The sequence below is a fragment of the Dipodomys merriami genome, unplaced genomic scaffold (assembly GCF_024711535.1).
Source record: "Dipodomys merriami isolate MVZ:Mamm:240054 unplaced genomic scaffold, mDipMer1.0.p SCAF_103, whole genome shotgun sequence".
NCBI classification, from domain to species: Eukaryota; Metazoa; Chordata; class Mammalia; order Rodentia; family Heteromyidae; genus Dipodomys; species Dipodomys merriami.
Window position 1 is genome coordinate 1,939,705 of NW_027202305.1, and position 17,024 is coordinate 1,956,728.

At 56.2% G+C, this 17,024-nt stretch overlaps 1 protein-coding gene across 1 annotated transcript in view; it reads right to left on the reverse strand.

The window, feature by feature from the left end:
- LOC138809612 (progesterone receptor-like) overlaps positions 1 to 14,029 on the reverse strand; it is a 36,437-nt gene extending 22,408 nt beyond the window's left edge. The window contains exons 1-3 of the mRNA XM_069996339.1: positions 12,699 to 14,029; positions 11,844 to 11,995; positions 568 to 684 (exon numbers count right to left, since the gene is read on the reverse strand). Coding sequence (XP_069852440.1) covers positions 568 to 684; positions 11,844 to 11,995; positions 12,699 to 14,029 — 1,600 coding nt within the window. The remainder of the gene's footprint in view (positions 1 to 567; positions 685 to 11,843; positions 11,996 to 12,698) is intronic.
- Between the last annotated feature and the right edge of the window lie 2,995 nt (positions 14,030 to 17,024).

Here is a 17,024-nt window from a genome sequence, read left to right on the forward strand (position 1 = left end):
TGCCCTGGGTCATTGGTTTGGAAAGGTCATGACTCCACCATGTGCCAGAACCCCAGAAGCTGCAGAACCCCAGAAGCTGCAGATCCCCAGAAGCTGCATGGCCCAGAAGCTGCATGGCCCAGGCTGCCTTTGGCGCTCCCTTCCTTCTGGTTCCTGCCAACTGACTGACTTTCTAGAAAAACCACAGGGTGCTGTGCTTTCTCACACACAGACTTTGTCTGTCCACCTGTAGTCCGTCTGTCTACCCTTGAGAGGCTCCTCTCGAAGCCTTTGCCAACGCTCCCACAAGTGCTTTCCTTTCCTCCCCTTGCCCCAGGCCACTGGCTCTGGCATCCTATGGTCATGTGACAGGCGGTCACCGCGTCTCCTCTTCGCCAGCCTCAGCTGGATGTCTGTAAACCTGATGTGATATCCTGTGGATGGCGTCATTCATCTACCAGTCACCAAGACAGAAAAACAAAACCAAGCCAAAGCACCAGGAAACAAGGGCAGGTAAGACCACCGGGACTTTCGGGCCCTGGGGGTTCGGGGACCCAGAGCCCGCGGGGAGGGACGGGCGGCGCTCACCTCCCAGCACCATGCCGGCCTGGCAGCACTTTCTAAGGCGGCAGGCCGGGCAGTTCTTCCTGCGGATCTTATCCACAATGCAGTCATTTCGCCCAGCGCATAAGTAGTTATGTTGCCCTGAAAAGCAGACAGAAAGTCAGAATTATTCACGGCCTTTGCAGTGCAGGTGAGTGGATGGCGGGTGGACACGGTTGGGGAGCCGGTGACCCCCCAGCCGGGCTGCCCGCCCCTCACCCAGGCTTCGAGGCCAGAGGGAGGCGGTCAGTACCACGTCATTTAAACGTGCGGCTAAGTGTGCAACCAAATAAAACACAGTGTGTGTCCATCTTAAAGACTAAGGAGCTTAGCAGCTCAGCATGGAACGTTCCAGTGGGGGAGGAGGGGTTCTAGGGTGACGTCACAGCCTCGAAGGGAGACCTGGCCCGCCAAGCGGAGCCTGGAGCCCAGTCTATTCTCCACCATGGCCATCGCCGACAGTCAGAGTCAGGAGAAGCATCGTTGTGCAAGCAGAGTGCAGGGGCTCTGGGGGGGGCGGGGCGGTGGTTAGTTCCTGGAGAAACGATGGATCAAGGACTGGGCAGGAAATGTAGGACTGGAGCTTGGGCTGCTTGGTTGTGGAAAGCATTTGATTTCATCGAGGGCTGATGGCCATGTGTCCACGGGCTGGGGTGGGCCCTGGACCAGGAGGGGCCGAGGATGGCTCTGCCCCTGGGGGAGGTGTTCCATGTGACTGGGTGATGGCACAGTGGGGCTGTGGGGGCCTCGTGAGTGGGCCTGTGGTCAAAGCCTCGCTGTGGGGCGCTCCGAGCCGGACGGGCTCGCCCCACCAGCCCACCACTGGAGCCGCCCCAGGACGGAGCCCCCACACCTCTCTTCTCTGTCATTCACCCAGCCCAGGGAACATTGTGGTCAGCCACAGAAAGTGGACCGAGGCTGGGCGGAGAGGGGACCATGGGAGGAACGTCAGGGACGGAGCCCGGGGAGTGTCCGACCGGCAGGAGTGCGCACGGCGCGGCGCGGCGGAAGGGAGGATGCCGGAGACTGCGCAGCACACACCCGCTACTTCGAAAATTGATCATTAGAGGTAACTCGTTAAGCGTTTTAGGCTGGTGTCATAAATTATATTTTCGGGTTACACAATCGCCTCGGGGAGTTGGGACAGCACTATAAAAAGAAAGTTTTAGAGCTGATAAAAATCAGGATGGGTAATAAAAGTTAAAACGGCATCCTCTGCCGTCCTGATGAGCTGACAAGCGCTGTGCAGTCCACAGGGACGCAGGCAGGCCTGGGCTTTACCACACGCATCCCTCCCTCCGTGGGGGTGCGCAGCCTCTGCTGCCCGGCCTGCATGTGGGGGGCACGGGAGGGGGCAGGGGTGCAAACAGGAGAGCCAGAGGCCTCTGCCAGAGCGACCCCAAGACCGTGACACAAGCCATTTCCCCTTTTTGCTGATAATGGGAGCACATGTTATCTTTCTTTTAGAATAACCAGGAAGGCTTCAACATGTATCTTGTCAGAGATTCAGAGCCTGTGCAGGACCATTGCATTAATAATTGTGGGCAGCGGCGATCGCAACTTCTCTGGAGGTTACTATTCTTCTAATGCTGTTATTTGGTTTGAGAAGTTAACACCTAATGAGTCTGCTGGTTTTTTTATATATATACATATAAAGAAATCAAAGTTTCAGAGAATAGTCATCTCAAAAACAATCTGATCTACCCTAAGGTTAAGCTGGCGGTGTCTTCTAACTTTTTTCCCAGGCTGGCCTCAAACTGTGATCCTGACTGATCTCTGCCTTCCCAGAAGCCAGGACTGTAAGTGTGAGCTGCCACACCTGGCCCCTGACATTTATTGTCTGTAAGGACTGAGTATTCTCACTGGATTTGATTTTGTTTTCGTTTATTTTTTAGAAGCACTATAAATGGATTATTGAGCTGCTCTGTGGTCATCCTACATGTTATCAAACACCAAGTATTCACACCGAACACTCCCAACAAAGTATTCACACTGTATACACCTGTTGTAGTACTCACACCATATACACTGAAAAGTATTCACACCAGATACACCCAGCAAAGTATTCACATTGTATACAACAGGCAAAGTAGTCACACCATATACACCCAACAAAGTATTCACACTGTATACAACAGGCAAAGTAGTCACACCATATACACCCAACAAAGTATTCATACCGTATACACCTGGCACCAAGGCAGCATCCACCAGTCCCTACATCATGAGAAAGTGATCTCATCAGCATCCCACCTGTAATGCAGAGACAAAGACCGGCTTCCTGTGGGTCTGCTGTGCTGGACACACAAGCTAAATCAGGGAAAGTGACCCCAGTAACTGGTACCCAGGAAAAGTAACGGCAGACCTCAAGATTCCCGCGGCCCGCCCCTTCCGTCGCTGTGAGGGAACCTCTCCAGCGGGCGCTGCATGCCTCCCGCCGAGCGGGAATCGAGAGGGATCTGATACGGATGCTGACGCCATTATTGCAGCTCGGCTCTATTACCCGACAGGCACACCTGTCAGACTGAAAGGCACCAGTGGGTCCAACACCTGGGCCTGAAAATCACCCGTCGGGAGGCGGGAGCAAGACAGAGTCAGAACTGGAATTCGAATTACGATTGAGAAAGAAATGGAGAAGACTCAAAAGAACTGTGCTGGGAAAGAAAAAACACAGGAATTCAGCAGGAAGATCTGGGTTGTGTTTTAGTTAAAGATGGACAAACAGCAGAATGTGTGAAGAGGAGCGGGCAGAAGGCAGAGGGGAAGCAGGCGTGGCTCTGCACGGCAGGCTGGCCTGTGTCCCGTGCCAGCCAGGAGCGCTGGCATGAGAAGCCTGCCCCGCTCAGCCTGGCACAGGTGGACGGTGAGAGCACGCCACACGGGCTGACAGCTCATGAAGCTGGCTCCCAGCTGGGAAGTGTGGGCGCCACTGGCTCACACCTGTAACCCTCGCTACTCAGGAGGCTGAGATCCGAGCATGGAAGCCAACCCAGGCGGGAACGTCTGTGAGACTCTTCTCTCCAATTAATCACCAAAAAAGCAGAAGTGGAGCTGTGGCTCAAGTGGTAGAGCACTAGTCTTGAGTGGAAAAGCTCAGGGAGCCCCTAGGCCCTGAGTTCAAGTCTAACACACACACACACACACACACACACACACACACACACACACACACACACACACACAATTGGAAAGCAGGCTCATCAGCTGAAATGAGGGCAGAACATGTTGGAAGGTGGAGAAGAGAGGAAGTGAAGCCCGCCTGCTCCCTCCCCCACAGGACACCTTGTGGAAGGAGTGGGCAGACTGGCACAGACGCCTTTGTCATGAGACTCCTTTTCTATCGTAATGATGCCTCTCCCCACCCCCAGAAATCCATCTAGCAAACTTCTGCTTCCCCTGATACAATGAGGGTCTTTTGTTTGGCAAATACTTAGTACAGAGGGACACTAGCAAACAGGCAAGGGGGCAGGCTCAGCTCCCTTTGATCCATACAGATACCACAGGACCTTACAGCAACCTGTGCCTGCCAGCTCACACGAGTTCATCTCTTTACGCTTTGTGGGAGCCATCCAGCACGGTGTGAGCACCTCATAAAAACTGTTACAAAACATGCTCTGAACCTCACTGGAGAAATTCCTGGAAAGATGAACAATTCAAAAACCCTGCTTGCAAGTGTTTAAGGACATAGCTGTGAGACTCTGACCTCTCATAATACTTTTATAACAATAGAATCATCACTCCAACACTAGTTTTAAAATATTCTGTACATAACAAAGATGTCTTTCTGTTTAACTTGAAGAGATGGCATTCTGTCTGCTGAATGTCTTCTAAGCCCTATACTATTGAGACACTTGTCATCAGAGAAGAGGCGATTCAGAAAACATGTCCTTCTGCAAAATAAAACCACAGCCCATCTTTACATCTAAAGACTCCTTGCAAGTACTAGGCAGAGAAAACCAGCAACAACGGTGTGTGAGCAAAGAGACTGCCACTGTCCAGCCAAGTGCAGTGGCTCATGGGTCATAGTTTAAAGACAGGCCGGACAAAAAAAGTTAGCAAGATCTCACATCAGTAAATAAGCTGGGTACGGTTGCGTATGCCTGCAAATTCCAGTTACTTAGAGGGCTTGGAGGTGTAGGATCAGAGGCTCAGTCAGGTTCTAAGCTAAAGCAGAACAGGAGTGTGGTTCAAGAGGCAGAGCACTTACCTTGCAAGTCAGAGACCTTGATTTCAGACTTCAGTACAGAAGAGAGGGGGTGGGGAGGGAGGGAGAGAGAAAGAGGACAGAGGAACAATTTTCTTTATAGCACAGGAAACAGGTGCCTTCAAGAATATGTCTTTTCTATACATCTTAACTTTATTGACTCATTGAAAAGTGTTTTTTATATTTTCGTGATTCAAACAAAACCTAGCAACCATCAAAGCTTAGCCACAAAGCATCTAATGATAGTGTTAGCTCACTTAAAATATAATTCTCTTCCCCGCCCCCCCTCCCCCTGCTAGCTCCTAGCTCACAAGCAGAGAGGGGTGGGCGAGAAGCCGATCAGAGAAAGTGGGGAACCCCAGGAGGCTTAGCCCGTGCCAGGCTCCAGGTGGGCGTGCAGAGTGGGAGCAAGCGAGAGACGTGCCCAGGAGGTCCAGAATGCTCACTGATGCTCACGCGTGGTGAGGAGCCACTGCCACCGGATGGACTTTCAAGCCAGAGCCTCAGCACCGGGGCTGCGCGGTGCGGCAGCCTGCGTCTCACCGACGGCCCCAGCAGTACTTCATGCCGTGCAAACCAACACACCGGCAACTGCTCCTTCACACTTCCCAGCGGTTATTTACTGCATCTCCGGCAGTTTTCCAGTTGTGTGTTGTTGCCTACCAACGTGTTCTGCATGTGGTATGTGTTATTTGATGGTAGAAAGAGCAGTAAGCTGGATACATGGATTTTTTTTACCCACCATTATTATAGTCAGGGACCTGCAAAAGAGGATCCCTGGGTGGACAGAAATGTGTGCATGACCCCAGCGCCTACCATGTGACTTTACAACAAACCATGTGACCTTATAGAAAACCTGTACCTGACCCCAGCATGTGACCTTACAACAACCAGGGGCTGACCACCACATGAACCATGTGACCTTACAGACAACCTGTGCCTGACCACAGCGTGAACCACGTGACCTTACAGACAATCTGTGCCTGACCACAGCATGAACCACGTGACCTTACAACCTGTGCCTGACCACAGCATGAACCACGTGACCTTACAGACAACCTGCACCTGACCACAGCATGAACCACGTGACCTTACAACCTGTGCCTGACCACAGCGTGAACCACATGACCTTACAACCTGTACCTGACCACAGCGTGAACCACGTGACCTTACAACCTGTGCCTGACCACAGCGTGTACCACGTGACCTTACAGACAATCTGTGCCTGACCACAGCGTGAACCACGTGACCTTACAACCTGTGCCTGACCACAGCATGAACCACGTGACCTTACAACCTGTGCCTGACCACAGCGTGAACCACGTGACCTTACAGATAATGTGTGCCTGACCACAGCGTGTACCACGTGACCTTACAGACAATCTGTGCCTGACCACAGCGTGAACCACGTGACCTTACAACCTGTGCCTGACTACAGCGTGAACCATGTGACCTTACAGACAACCTGCACATGACCACAGCGTGAACCACATGACCTTACAACCTGTACCTGACCACAGCGTGAACCACGTGACCTTACAACCTGTGCCTGACCACAGCGTGTACCACGTGACCTTACAGACAATCTGTGCCTGACCACAGCGTGAACCACGTGACCTTACAACCTGTGCCTGACCACAGCATGAACCACGTGACCTTACAACCTGTGCCTGACCACAGCGTGAACCACGTGACCTTACAGATAATGTGTGCCTGACCACAGCGTGTACCACGTGACCTTACAGACAATCTGTGCCTGACCACAGCGTGAACCACGTGACCTTACAACCTGTGCCTGACTACAGCGTGAACCATGTGACCTTACAGACAACCTGCACATGACCACAGCGTGAACCACATGACCTTACAACCTGCACCTGATCACAGCGTGTACCACGTTACCTTACAACCTGTGCCTGACCACAGCGTGAACCACATGACCTTACAGACAACCTGTGCCTGACCACAGCGTGTACCACATGACCTTACAACCTGTGCCTAACCACAGCGTGTACCATGTGACCTTACAACCTGTGCCTGACCACAGCGTGTACCATGTGACCTTACAGACAACCTGTGCCTGACCACAGCATGAACCACATGACCTTACAACCTGCGCCTGACCACAGCGTGAACCACATGACCTTACAACCTGTGCCTGACCACAGCGTGAACCATGTGACCTTACAGACAACCTGTGCCTGACCACAGCGTGTACCACGTGACCTTACAACCTGTGCCTGACCACAGCGTGAACCACGTGACCTTACAACCTGCACCTGATCACAGCGTGTACCACGTGACCTTACAACCTGTGCCTGACCACAGCGTGAACCACATGACCTTACAGACAACCTGTGCCTGACCACAGCATGTACCACATGACCTTACAACCTGTGCCTAACCACAGCGTGTACCATGTGACCTTACAACCTGTGCCTGACCACAGCGTGTACCATGTGACCTTACAGACAACCTGTGCCTGACCACAGCATGAACCACATGACCTTACAACCTGTGCCTGACCACAGCGTGAACCATGTGACCTTACAGACAACCTGTGCCTGACCACAGTGTGTACCACGTGACCTTACAACCTGTGCCTGACCACAGCGTGAACCACGTGACCTTACAGACAACCTGTGCCTGACCACAGCATGAACCACATGACCTTACAACCTGCGCCTGACCACAGCGTGAACCACATGACCTTACAACCTGTGCCTGACCACAGCGTGAACCATGTGACCTTACAGACAGCCTGTGCCTGACCACAGCGTGAACCATGTGACCTTACAGACAACCTGTGCCTGACCACAGCGTGAACCATGTGACCTTACAGACAACCTGTGCCTGACCACAGCGTGTACCATGTGACCTTACAACCTGTGCCTGACCACAGCGTGAACCACGTGACCTTACAGACAACCTGTGCCTGACCACAGCGTGTACCACGTGACCTTACAACCTGTGCCTGACCACAGTGTGAACCATGTGACCTTACAACCTCTGCCTGACCACAGCATGAGCCACGTGACCTTACAGACAACCTGTGCCTGACCACAGCGTGAACCACGTGACCTTACAGACAATGTGTGCCTGACCACAGCGTGAACCACGTGACCTTACAGACAACGTGTGCCTGACCACAGCATGAACCACGTGACCTTACAACCTGTGCCTGACCACAGCGTGAACCATGTGACCTTACAGACAACCTGCACCTGACCACAGCGTGTACCACATGACCTTACAACCTGTGCCTGACCACAGCGTGAACCACGTGACCTTACAGACAACCTGTGCCTGACCACAGCGTGTACCACATGACTTTACAACCTGTGCCTGACCACAGCGTGAACCACGTGACCTTACAACCTGTGCCTGACCACAGCGTGAACCATGTGACCTTACAATCTGTGCCTAACCTCAGCGTGAACCACATGACCTTACAACCTGTGCCTGACCACAGCATGAACCACGTGACCTTACAACCTGTGCCTGACCTCAGCGTGTACCACATGACCTTACAACCTGTGCCTGACCACAGCGTGAACCACATGACCTTACAACCTGTGCCTGACCACAGCGTGAACCATGTGACCTTACAACCTGTGCCTGACCACAGCGTGTACCACGTGACCTTACAGACAACCTGTGCCTGACCACAGCGTGTACCACGTGACCTTACAACCTGTGCCTGACCACAGCGTGAACCACGTGACCTTACAGACAACCTGTGCCTGACCACAGCGTGTACCACGTGACCTTACAACCTGTGCCTGACCACAGCGTGAACCACGTGACCTTACAGACAACCTGTGCCTGACCACAGCGTGTACCACGTGACCTTACAACCTGTGCCTGACCACAGCATGAACCACGTGACCTTACAGACACCCTGTGCCTGACCTCAGTGTGTACCACATGACCTTACAACCTGTGCCTGACCACAGCGTGAACCATGTGACCTTACAGACAATGTGTGCCTGACCACAGCGTGAACCACATGACCTTACAACCTGTGCCTGACCTCAGCGTGAACCACGTGGCCTCACTGTTTGTCCTCGGGTTCTGAGTACTCAGCTGTCTTAGTCCACTGGGGTCATGGGGACAGAATTCCGTGAGCCACCTGGCTTACACGGGTACAAATCCTTGCCGTATTCTTCTGCAGGCTGGGAAGTACGTGAGCCAGGCTCTAGCTCTTTCTGATGGGGGCCTGTGTCCTTCTCCCTACATAGAAGCTTCTGGTACTTGCACAAGGCTGAGCTACCTCTCCTCAGAGTCTAAGAGACTCTTTTCTGCAAGGTGACTTGTCCTGTTGATGAGTCTCATAAAAACAAGGCCCAATCACCTCCCTTTTGGGGCAAGTTGTGTTTAAAAATTAAGAACCACTGGTACTTTAGAAAGATGATAGGACAGCGCCCAGGCCCAGAGTTCAGGCCCCACAACCAGACCAAAAAAAAAAAAAAAGATGATAGAAAACAACTCATTACAAGGAAACATTTTTATGCAGAAAAATATACAGACATTCCTGGGGACTACAAAATACCCAAACGTGAGTTCAGATTGAATCAAGCCAGTCAGGTGCTGTGGACCAGTGTCTAGAACAGAACCCAGTGACTGTGGGAGGGGTTGTAGGCCGGGCTGTGCTTGCCTCTGTATTCACAGATTCCTTAATTCATGATGCATGCATGAATACAAACATGCTTAGGGATCCATGAAAAAGCAGGGCAACACATACACTGCACGTGGTATTGGTTATAGAGTAACAGATCCTAAGCATGCATGATATACACACAGGTAAAAATTGAGGTGCAGATACAGGAGACTCACAAAAGAAGGAAAAGATGAGCACTATCGGATCAGGCATGGTGTTGCATGCCTTTAATCCCAGCTACATGGGACCTGGAGACAGCAGGGCCAGGGCCCCAGGCTGGTGTAAGAAAAGCACAAAATCCTATCTGAAAAAAAGTCCACGGCTGGAGTCACGGCTCAGGCGGTAGAACACTTCCTAGCAGTAGATCCTTCTCTACCACACCACACACACACACACACACACACACACACACACACACACACACGCACACACACACACGGCTCAGGTGGTAGAACACTTTCTTAGCAGCCCTCCTCTACCACACACACACACACACAATTTCATTATTGATCAAATAGGACCTATACCTTATTGGCAGTGTCTCTGTCCTCCCCCCTTTCTTTTCTTTTTTCTTTTTTGACAGTCATGGGGCTTGAACTGGGGCTTGGGAACTGTCCCTGAGTCTCTTTATGCGTAAGGCTGGCACTCTGCCCCCTACGCCACAGCATCACTTCCGGCTTTTTCTGAGTAACTTACTGGAGATAAGAATCTCCCAGACTTTCTTGCCTTGGCTGGCCTTGAACTGCGATCCTCAGCTCTCAGCCTCCTGAATAGCTAGGTTGACAGGCCTGAGCCACCAGCACCTGGCTAGTGTTTCTGTTTTTTTTAAGGAGAGTGTATCACTTGAGTCACTAGAAGTACAAGGACTCAAGCCAGAGCAAGAGCAGAAGGCTGAATTCATGACACCAAATGCCATCTGTCACTATGTAGTTTTCAGTATAGCAGAGGGTGGCTTCGACAGGTCACCGTGCCATGGCTCCTTCACGCTCAGTAGTAAACTGAGAAGAAACCTGGGTATGGAGCTTGACGTGAAAGCTAGTCAGTATCTACGTGTTTACATTTAGGATCATGGGAAAACTGCCAAAGGGTAGACTGTGTCGGAAAGTAAATTAAATGGGATGATTGGTAAAATGCCTTCTCAAAGACCCAACCACTCATCAAATAAATGATAGTGGAGGGATTACTGGATGATTTTGTGGAGATAGAAAAGGCAAACAACTCACACTGCTGTGATGACGAGCTGAATGTTTGTCTGACTCTGATGCCCTGTGAAGAGACCTGTGCCACTGCCCGTTTCCCATTGATCTGTGGCACCCGGAAGAAATACTTCATTCACAAGAGTTTTCCTTTCTGCCCGGCACCCACCATGGCCTGTGGATGGCCTGAGTATGTCTCGCTGACTCTGTGCACATCGCTTCCCACATGAAGCCCAGCTCTGTCCACGCACTGCAGCAACCAATGACCTGCCACCTCTGTGGTCAGCGACATGCATGGAATTAGCTAGAAAGTTCCGCTCTCCCCTTCCTCCTCATTGCTCTTACCCCTTACCGCTCAGTGTTTGGACATGGCGGCAGACGATGAATGAAGGGATGCATGCACTAACGTAATGAGGGCCTTAATCGTGAGTAAGTAATAGGAACATGGATGATATTCCAACACAATTAAAAAACCTGCCAGTGCCTCTCTCCGGTCTCGTGTCCTGTGAATAACTTAACTACATTACGCTTACTCAACCAGGTTGCATCAACTGACTACTGGAAATGCCACCCAGAGCCATGTCCCAAGAGGAAGAGCGGGGCATTACCAGTGGGGGTGACAGGTGCTGGCTGAGCACGGCTGTGCCCAGTCAGTGCCTGCTGCTTTCCTAGCACAGGAGTGCTCCCAGGAAACAGAGCTAGGCCAGGGGAGGAGACACTACCTGCCTCTGTACCTGCCGGCCACTACCACTTCATCTCCTAGAGGAGAAAATCCCCGTCCTGGGGAACGTGTGACTATTTTATCAATAAACCCTGCAGAATCTGTCCAAAGATTGGCCAGGCGCAGGTGTTTGATTTATAATGCATTGTGAGCAAGTGCATGGTAATGGTATTGCTACAGGTCCATCCTGTCCTTGAAGCTGTATAGAACCCCCTGGGCGACGGCCACCTACAGACTACGGGATGGTCTCTGGGGAGAGCTCCAGCCACAGAGCCTGGGGGAAGCTACCTTCCATGGGGGGCCTCCCTAGCCTCCATGACTCTGGGGGGGCACTCTACCTTCCGTGGCGCACGGGGGAGCACCCCACCCTCCATGACGCACGGGGGAGCACCCCACCCCCCATGACGCACGGGGGGCACCCTACACTCCATGACGCACGGGGGGCACCCTACACTCCATGACGCACGGGGGGTACCCTACCTTCCATGGCCCTCTTGAAGAACACCTTGCAGCTCCCGCAGGTGAGGACGCCGTAGTGGCAGCCGGACGCCTCGTCCCCGCAGATCAGGCAGATCTTCTGAGGGAAGGACTCCAGGCTGAACTGCGGGCTGGGGCCGGCCTCCGAGTCCGTCCTGGAAGGGCGACACCAGGCTCGTGAACGGCGCCGGCCCTGGGGCCTTGCCCGCAGAGCGCTTCCCGCGGAGGCGGCCGGGCCGGAGCGCGGCGGGGACGCGGGGCCGGGGCCGAGCAGGCCGGGGGGGGGGGGGGGGGGGGAGGGGGCGCGGGGCCGGGGCCGAGCAGGCCGGGGGCCGGGGGGGGGGGCGCGGGGTCGGGGCCGAGCAGGCCGGGGGGGGGCGCGGGGCCGGGGCCGAGCAGGCCGGGGGGGGGGGGCGCGGGGCCGGGGCCGAGCAGGCCGGGGGGGGGGCGCGGGGCCGGGGCCCAGCAGGCCGGGGGGGGGGCGCGGGGCCGGGGCCCAGCAGGCCGGGGGCCGGGGGTGGAGGGGGGCGCGGCTGGCCCCGCCGGCTCGGCTCGCGCACGGACCCCCCCCCCCCCCGCCCTTGGTGACTCGGCAGCATTCAGAAGTCCTCGGGAGCGCGCGGGCGAGCCGGGGTCAGAGCGGGGTCAGAGCGGGCGCGCGCGCGACGCTCCACTTCCACGCCCGCCCGCGCGCGCGCGGCGCCTGCCGCGAACGCCTGGGTGGCCCGGCCCGGCCCGGCCCCGCCGCACCGACACCAGGTAATCCCGAAGCTTCGCGCCTCGTGAAGCGACCCTGCGCCCCGCCGGGAGGAGGGCCCCCGGAGGGCCCGGGCGGCGCGAGGGGCCCGCGGGCCTCACCTCAGGTAGTTGAGATAGGGCGGGTAGAGCTGCGGGCGGCCGTCCGTGAGCGCCGCGGCCGGGTAGCCGAGCGCCGGGGCGAGGCCGAGCGGCGGGTAGAGCGCGGGCGCGGGCGCGGGCGCGGCGGCGGCGGAGGTGGCGGCCAGGCCGTCCCGGGGCAGCAGGCAGGCGGCGACGCCGGCCCCGACGCCGGGCCCCGCGGGCCTGCAGGGCGCGGGCGCGAAGGGGCCCGGCGGGGCGGCGGCGCCCGGCGCTTTGTAGACGAGGCACTCCAGGGCGGGCGCGGGCGACAGCGAGGCGGCGGCGGGGCCGGGCGCCGCGCCGTCCCCGGGCCGGCAGGAGGGCGCCCGCGGCGGCGGCGCGAAGTCCGCGAAGGCGGCGGCCCCGGGCGCGGGGTACGGGCGCGGGGAGCGCGCCGCCGCGTCCGCGCCGCCCTCCTCCTCCTCCTTGATCTTGAGCGCCGCGGCCTGGAAGTCGCCGAAGCCCGGGAACGCGTCGTCCTTGGGGTCGGGGTCGGCGTCGGGCGGGTAGGCGCAGGCCGGGAAGTCGCCGGGGCCGTCCAGCGCCTCCCCCTCCAGCAGCTGCCGCGTGCGCGCCGCCAGGAGCGCGTGGCCGAGCGGCAGCACGGGCAGCGGGACGGGGACCAGGTCCAGCACCGCGGCGCCCGGCGGGCCGCGCCCGGGCTGCGGGGCCGCGTCCTGCTCCGCCGCGGGGCCGCCCCGGGGCCCCGGCACTCGGGCCCGGGACAGTGGCCCCCCGGGGCCGTCGGGTCCGGCGTCCTCCTCGTCCCCCTCGGCGGCGGGTGGCTTGGGGGGCGCGCCGGGCCACGGCGGGGTCCCCGGCGCGGGGAGCAGCAGCGCCCGCGCCGACGGGGCCGGGCCCCGGGGCGGCCCCTTGCCCGCGGCGCCCGCCCTGGTCTCGGGCCGGCTGGCGAGCAGCGCCGGGGCCCCCTTGGTGGCCGGAACGCGGGGGTCGTCGGGGAGCTCGGCGCCCCCCGGGCCGAAGAGGCACCAGGCGCCGGCGGCGGCGCAGGCGGGCGGGCTGGCGCGCGCGCCCGGCGGCTCCAGGAGCGAGTCGAGCACGCTGTCCAGCAGCCGGCCGTCCTTCTCCGGGCCCGCCGCGTCCGCGCCCGGCAGCTTCGCGTCCGCGGGGCCCCGGCCCGCGCACGGCCCGGGGAAGAGCAGCCCGTCCAGGGAGGCGTCCGACGGCTGGGGCCCCGCGAAGACCGCGCGGTCCCCGCCGCCCAGCAGCGGCGCCCCGACCTCGGCCGGGGCCAGCGCGCCGTCCCCCGCGCACGGGGCGCGGGCGTCCTTGGGCTTGGGCTCGGTCATGACCGCGGCGCCCCTTCCCTCCCGGCTCCAGGGAGCAGGGGAAGGGGGCGCGGGCGGGGAGCCGCTGATATAGGGGCCGACGGAGGGGCAGGAGGGCTGAGTGCGGGACCCGGGGTCTCCGCCTCCGAGGGGGCGCGGCGCCGGCCAGCCCGGGCGCGCGCGGCCCCGCCTGCGGGAAGGGTGGCGGGGGTGCGCCCGCCGACAGCGGAGGAGAAGGTGGCGCCCGTCCCCAGCCCGCACGGGCGGCGGCGGCCGGGGAGAGGAGCCGGGGAGGCGCAGGAACCGCGGTGCCCTCCGACGCTCCCTTCCGCCGCGCGCCCCCGCGGCCGCGCTGCTTCCCCCGATCCCCGCCGCCGCGGGGCGGCCCGCAGCTCCGGCTCCTGGCTCCGGACGCACGCGCGCCGCCGGGACTCGCGGCGGCTCCGGCCCCGGCGCTCTCTACCCGCCGCCGCCGCCGCACTTCCTACCCGATTACCGACCAGCGAGCCAAGTCCCCGGCCGACTCCCACCCCCTCGTCGGCTCGGCCCCGGGGGCCGCGCGCGCCGCCGTGGCGCAGTTTCGCGTGCACGTGACTGCTCCCCACACTGGGAGACCCTTGACGGCGGCTGCCCTGCTAGAATGAACGGATCCCAGATGGCCCTGGACTGCAGGCTCTGCCGCGAGCCCACACGCCAGTGGGTGGGGCTGTCTCACACCACCTCCCCGCGGACACCTGCCCGGGACAGGTTTCTTTGGCCCTGGTGCATGCCCGCACTTCATCACAAAACCCCGTAGCGATGTTGAACACTTCCTCCTCCCGGCAATGTTCTCACCCTGAAGTAGTGAGCGTTGTGTCTTTACAAGTCGCCCCTGGACCCTACTGCATTGTTGGTGGGAGTGCAAACTTGTTTAACCACTCTAGAGAGCAGTATGGAAGTCCCTCAAAAGACTCCACGTAGAACTCCCCTATGACCCAGCAATCCCACTTTTGGGCATTTACCCAAATCATCACAAACAAGACCACACTAAAGCTACCAGCACAACCATGTTTATTGCAGCATTATTTACCATAGCTAAGATATGGAACCAACCCAGATGCCCCTCAGTAGATGAATGGATCAAGAAAATGTGGTACATATATACACAATGGAATTCTATGCCTCCATCAGAAAGAATGACATTGCCCCATTTGTTAGGAAATGGAAAGACCTGGAAAAAATTATATGAAGTGAAGTAAGCCAGGCCCAAAGAAACTTAGGTCCCATGGTTTCCCTTATTTGCAATAACTAATATATGTTTAGGACAAGCAAAAGAGGACAAAAGCTATGTACATATGACCAGATAAGATGATACTAAGTGAAATAACCCCAATAGGGGTTCTTGCTATGGTTTTCAAGGTATTTATAATGTACTATGTGGGTTTTTTTTGTTTGTTTCTTTGTATGTTCTTCCCCCTATGGTATAACCCCTGTATTTGATCCTGGTGTCCTGCATCTTGTATATACGTTTTTCTAATTTGGGGAAGGGAAGGGAAATAAAATGCTGAAATAAGGATACAGGTTGATCCATTGTAACAATGAGATGTACAAGACACTATGTTGAAAACGAATTACAACTTGGGGGAGGAGGAGTTGGGGAGGTGGGGAAGGAAGGGATGGTAGGGGAAAAACAAAGGAGGAGGTAACAATGCTCAATAGGAAATGTGCTCATTACTCATGTAACTGAAACTCCTCTGTACAGTACCTTTACAGTAAAAAATATATCTTTAAAAAGTCACCTCTGAATAGAGGAACATTGCAGGACAGATTTCAGGAGCAGTCACTAACAATCTGCCCTTAGGCCCTTGGGCCTCCAGCATCATCTCAAACATCCCGTTTCAGACATCTGTCTGCGGATGCTCCAAGTCTCCCCCACCGCAGGGGAGGGGACAGAAGGGAAGTCCCCCCACCCCCCACTCTAGCCTGGACAAAGACACTAGAGAGAAAGAGTGTGAAACCTGGAGCCAGAGGCTTGAGAGATGAGTAGCTTTGGAGCCAAACTTACCAAACTCAGGACGTCTTACAAATTGAATTTTGGACGCTAGGTAGTTGACCTGGTTGTTGACTTGGCCTCATTTGACATCTAACAAATTACATTTGGCTACTTTTGGTTGGTTGTCCATCCCCTCAAGACGCGCTACCTCGCAAGGCCATTTCCATAAGGTTAGAAAGGAGAAGAACAGAAGCAGGGTGTCCTGGTAACACCTAAGCTGGGTGATCAGCATCTCCGAGACTCAAGCGAACATTATTTTTTGAGCCAGGGTCTCACTTTGCAGCCCAGGCTGGTCTCAATCTGACAGTGCTCAGTGCTCCTTGCCCACCCCCAAGGCTGGAGTTACAGCACAAACCAACACCTCCGGCTTGAATCTCTGACTAAAACAGAATTCACTGGCTAAAGTAAGATGTGGTGGCGCTAACTCCAAATATTCATAAAAGCCGTTTTTAGAGAAGAAAACTTAAACTTAGCACTTTCTTCCTCTCAGTTTCGGGGGGGGGGGGGCAGGATGGGAGGAGCAAGCTTTATCGGGGCACGATTGTCACACAGTAAGCTGTCTGTTTACACTGTATGATGTGTCACCAAACCACATGTTTTATTCCAATGCCGGGCTTTGAATTCAGGGCTGCAGGCTCACACTGGGCAGGCAGGCCCACAACCAAGCCATGTCCCCAGCCCAAGATGCATAGACGAAAACATACACAACAATTTGTTGTCATGTGTGTCTTCAACCTGTGTATGCCATCACCCAAACAACATGACACACATTTCCTTCTGCATAAGAGTCATCGTGCAGATGTTTAATGCCCTCACCACACTCTCTCTCCCCTGCATTGCTCTCTGCTTTCTTTCACTATAGATTAGTTTTAAAATATTCACATTGGCTAAACACTTAAAATGATGTATTCTACATGTATTGAAGATCTCAGTGGGTTTTTTCCTTGATTAGTTTTTTGGTAGACATGTGTGTGTGTATGTATG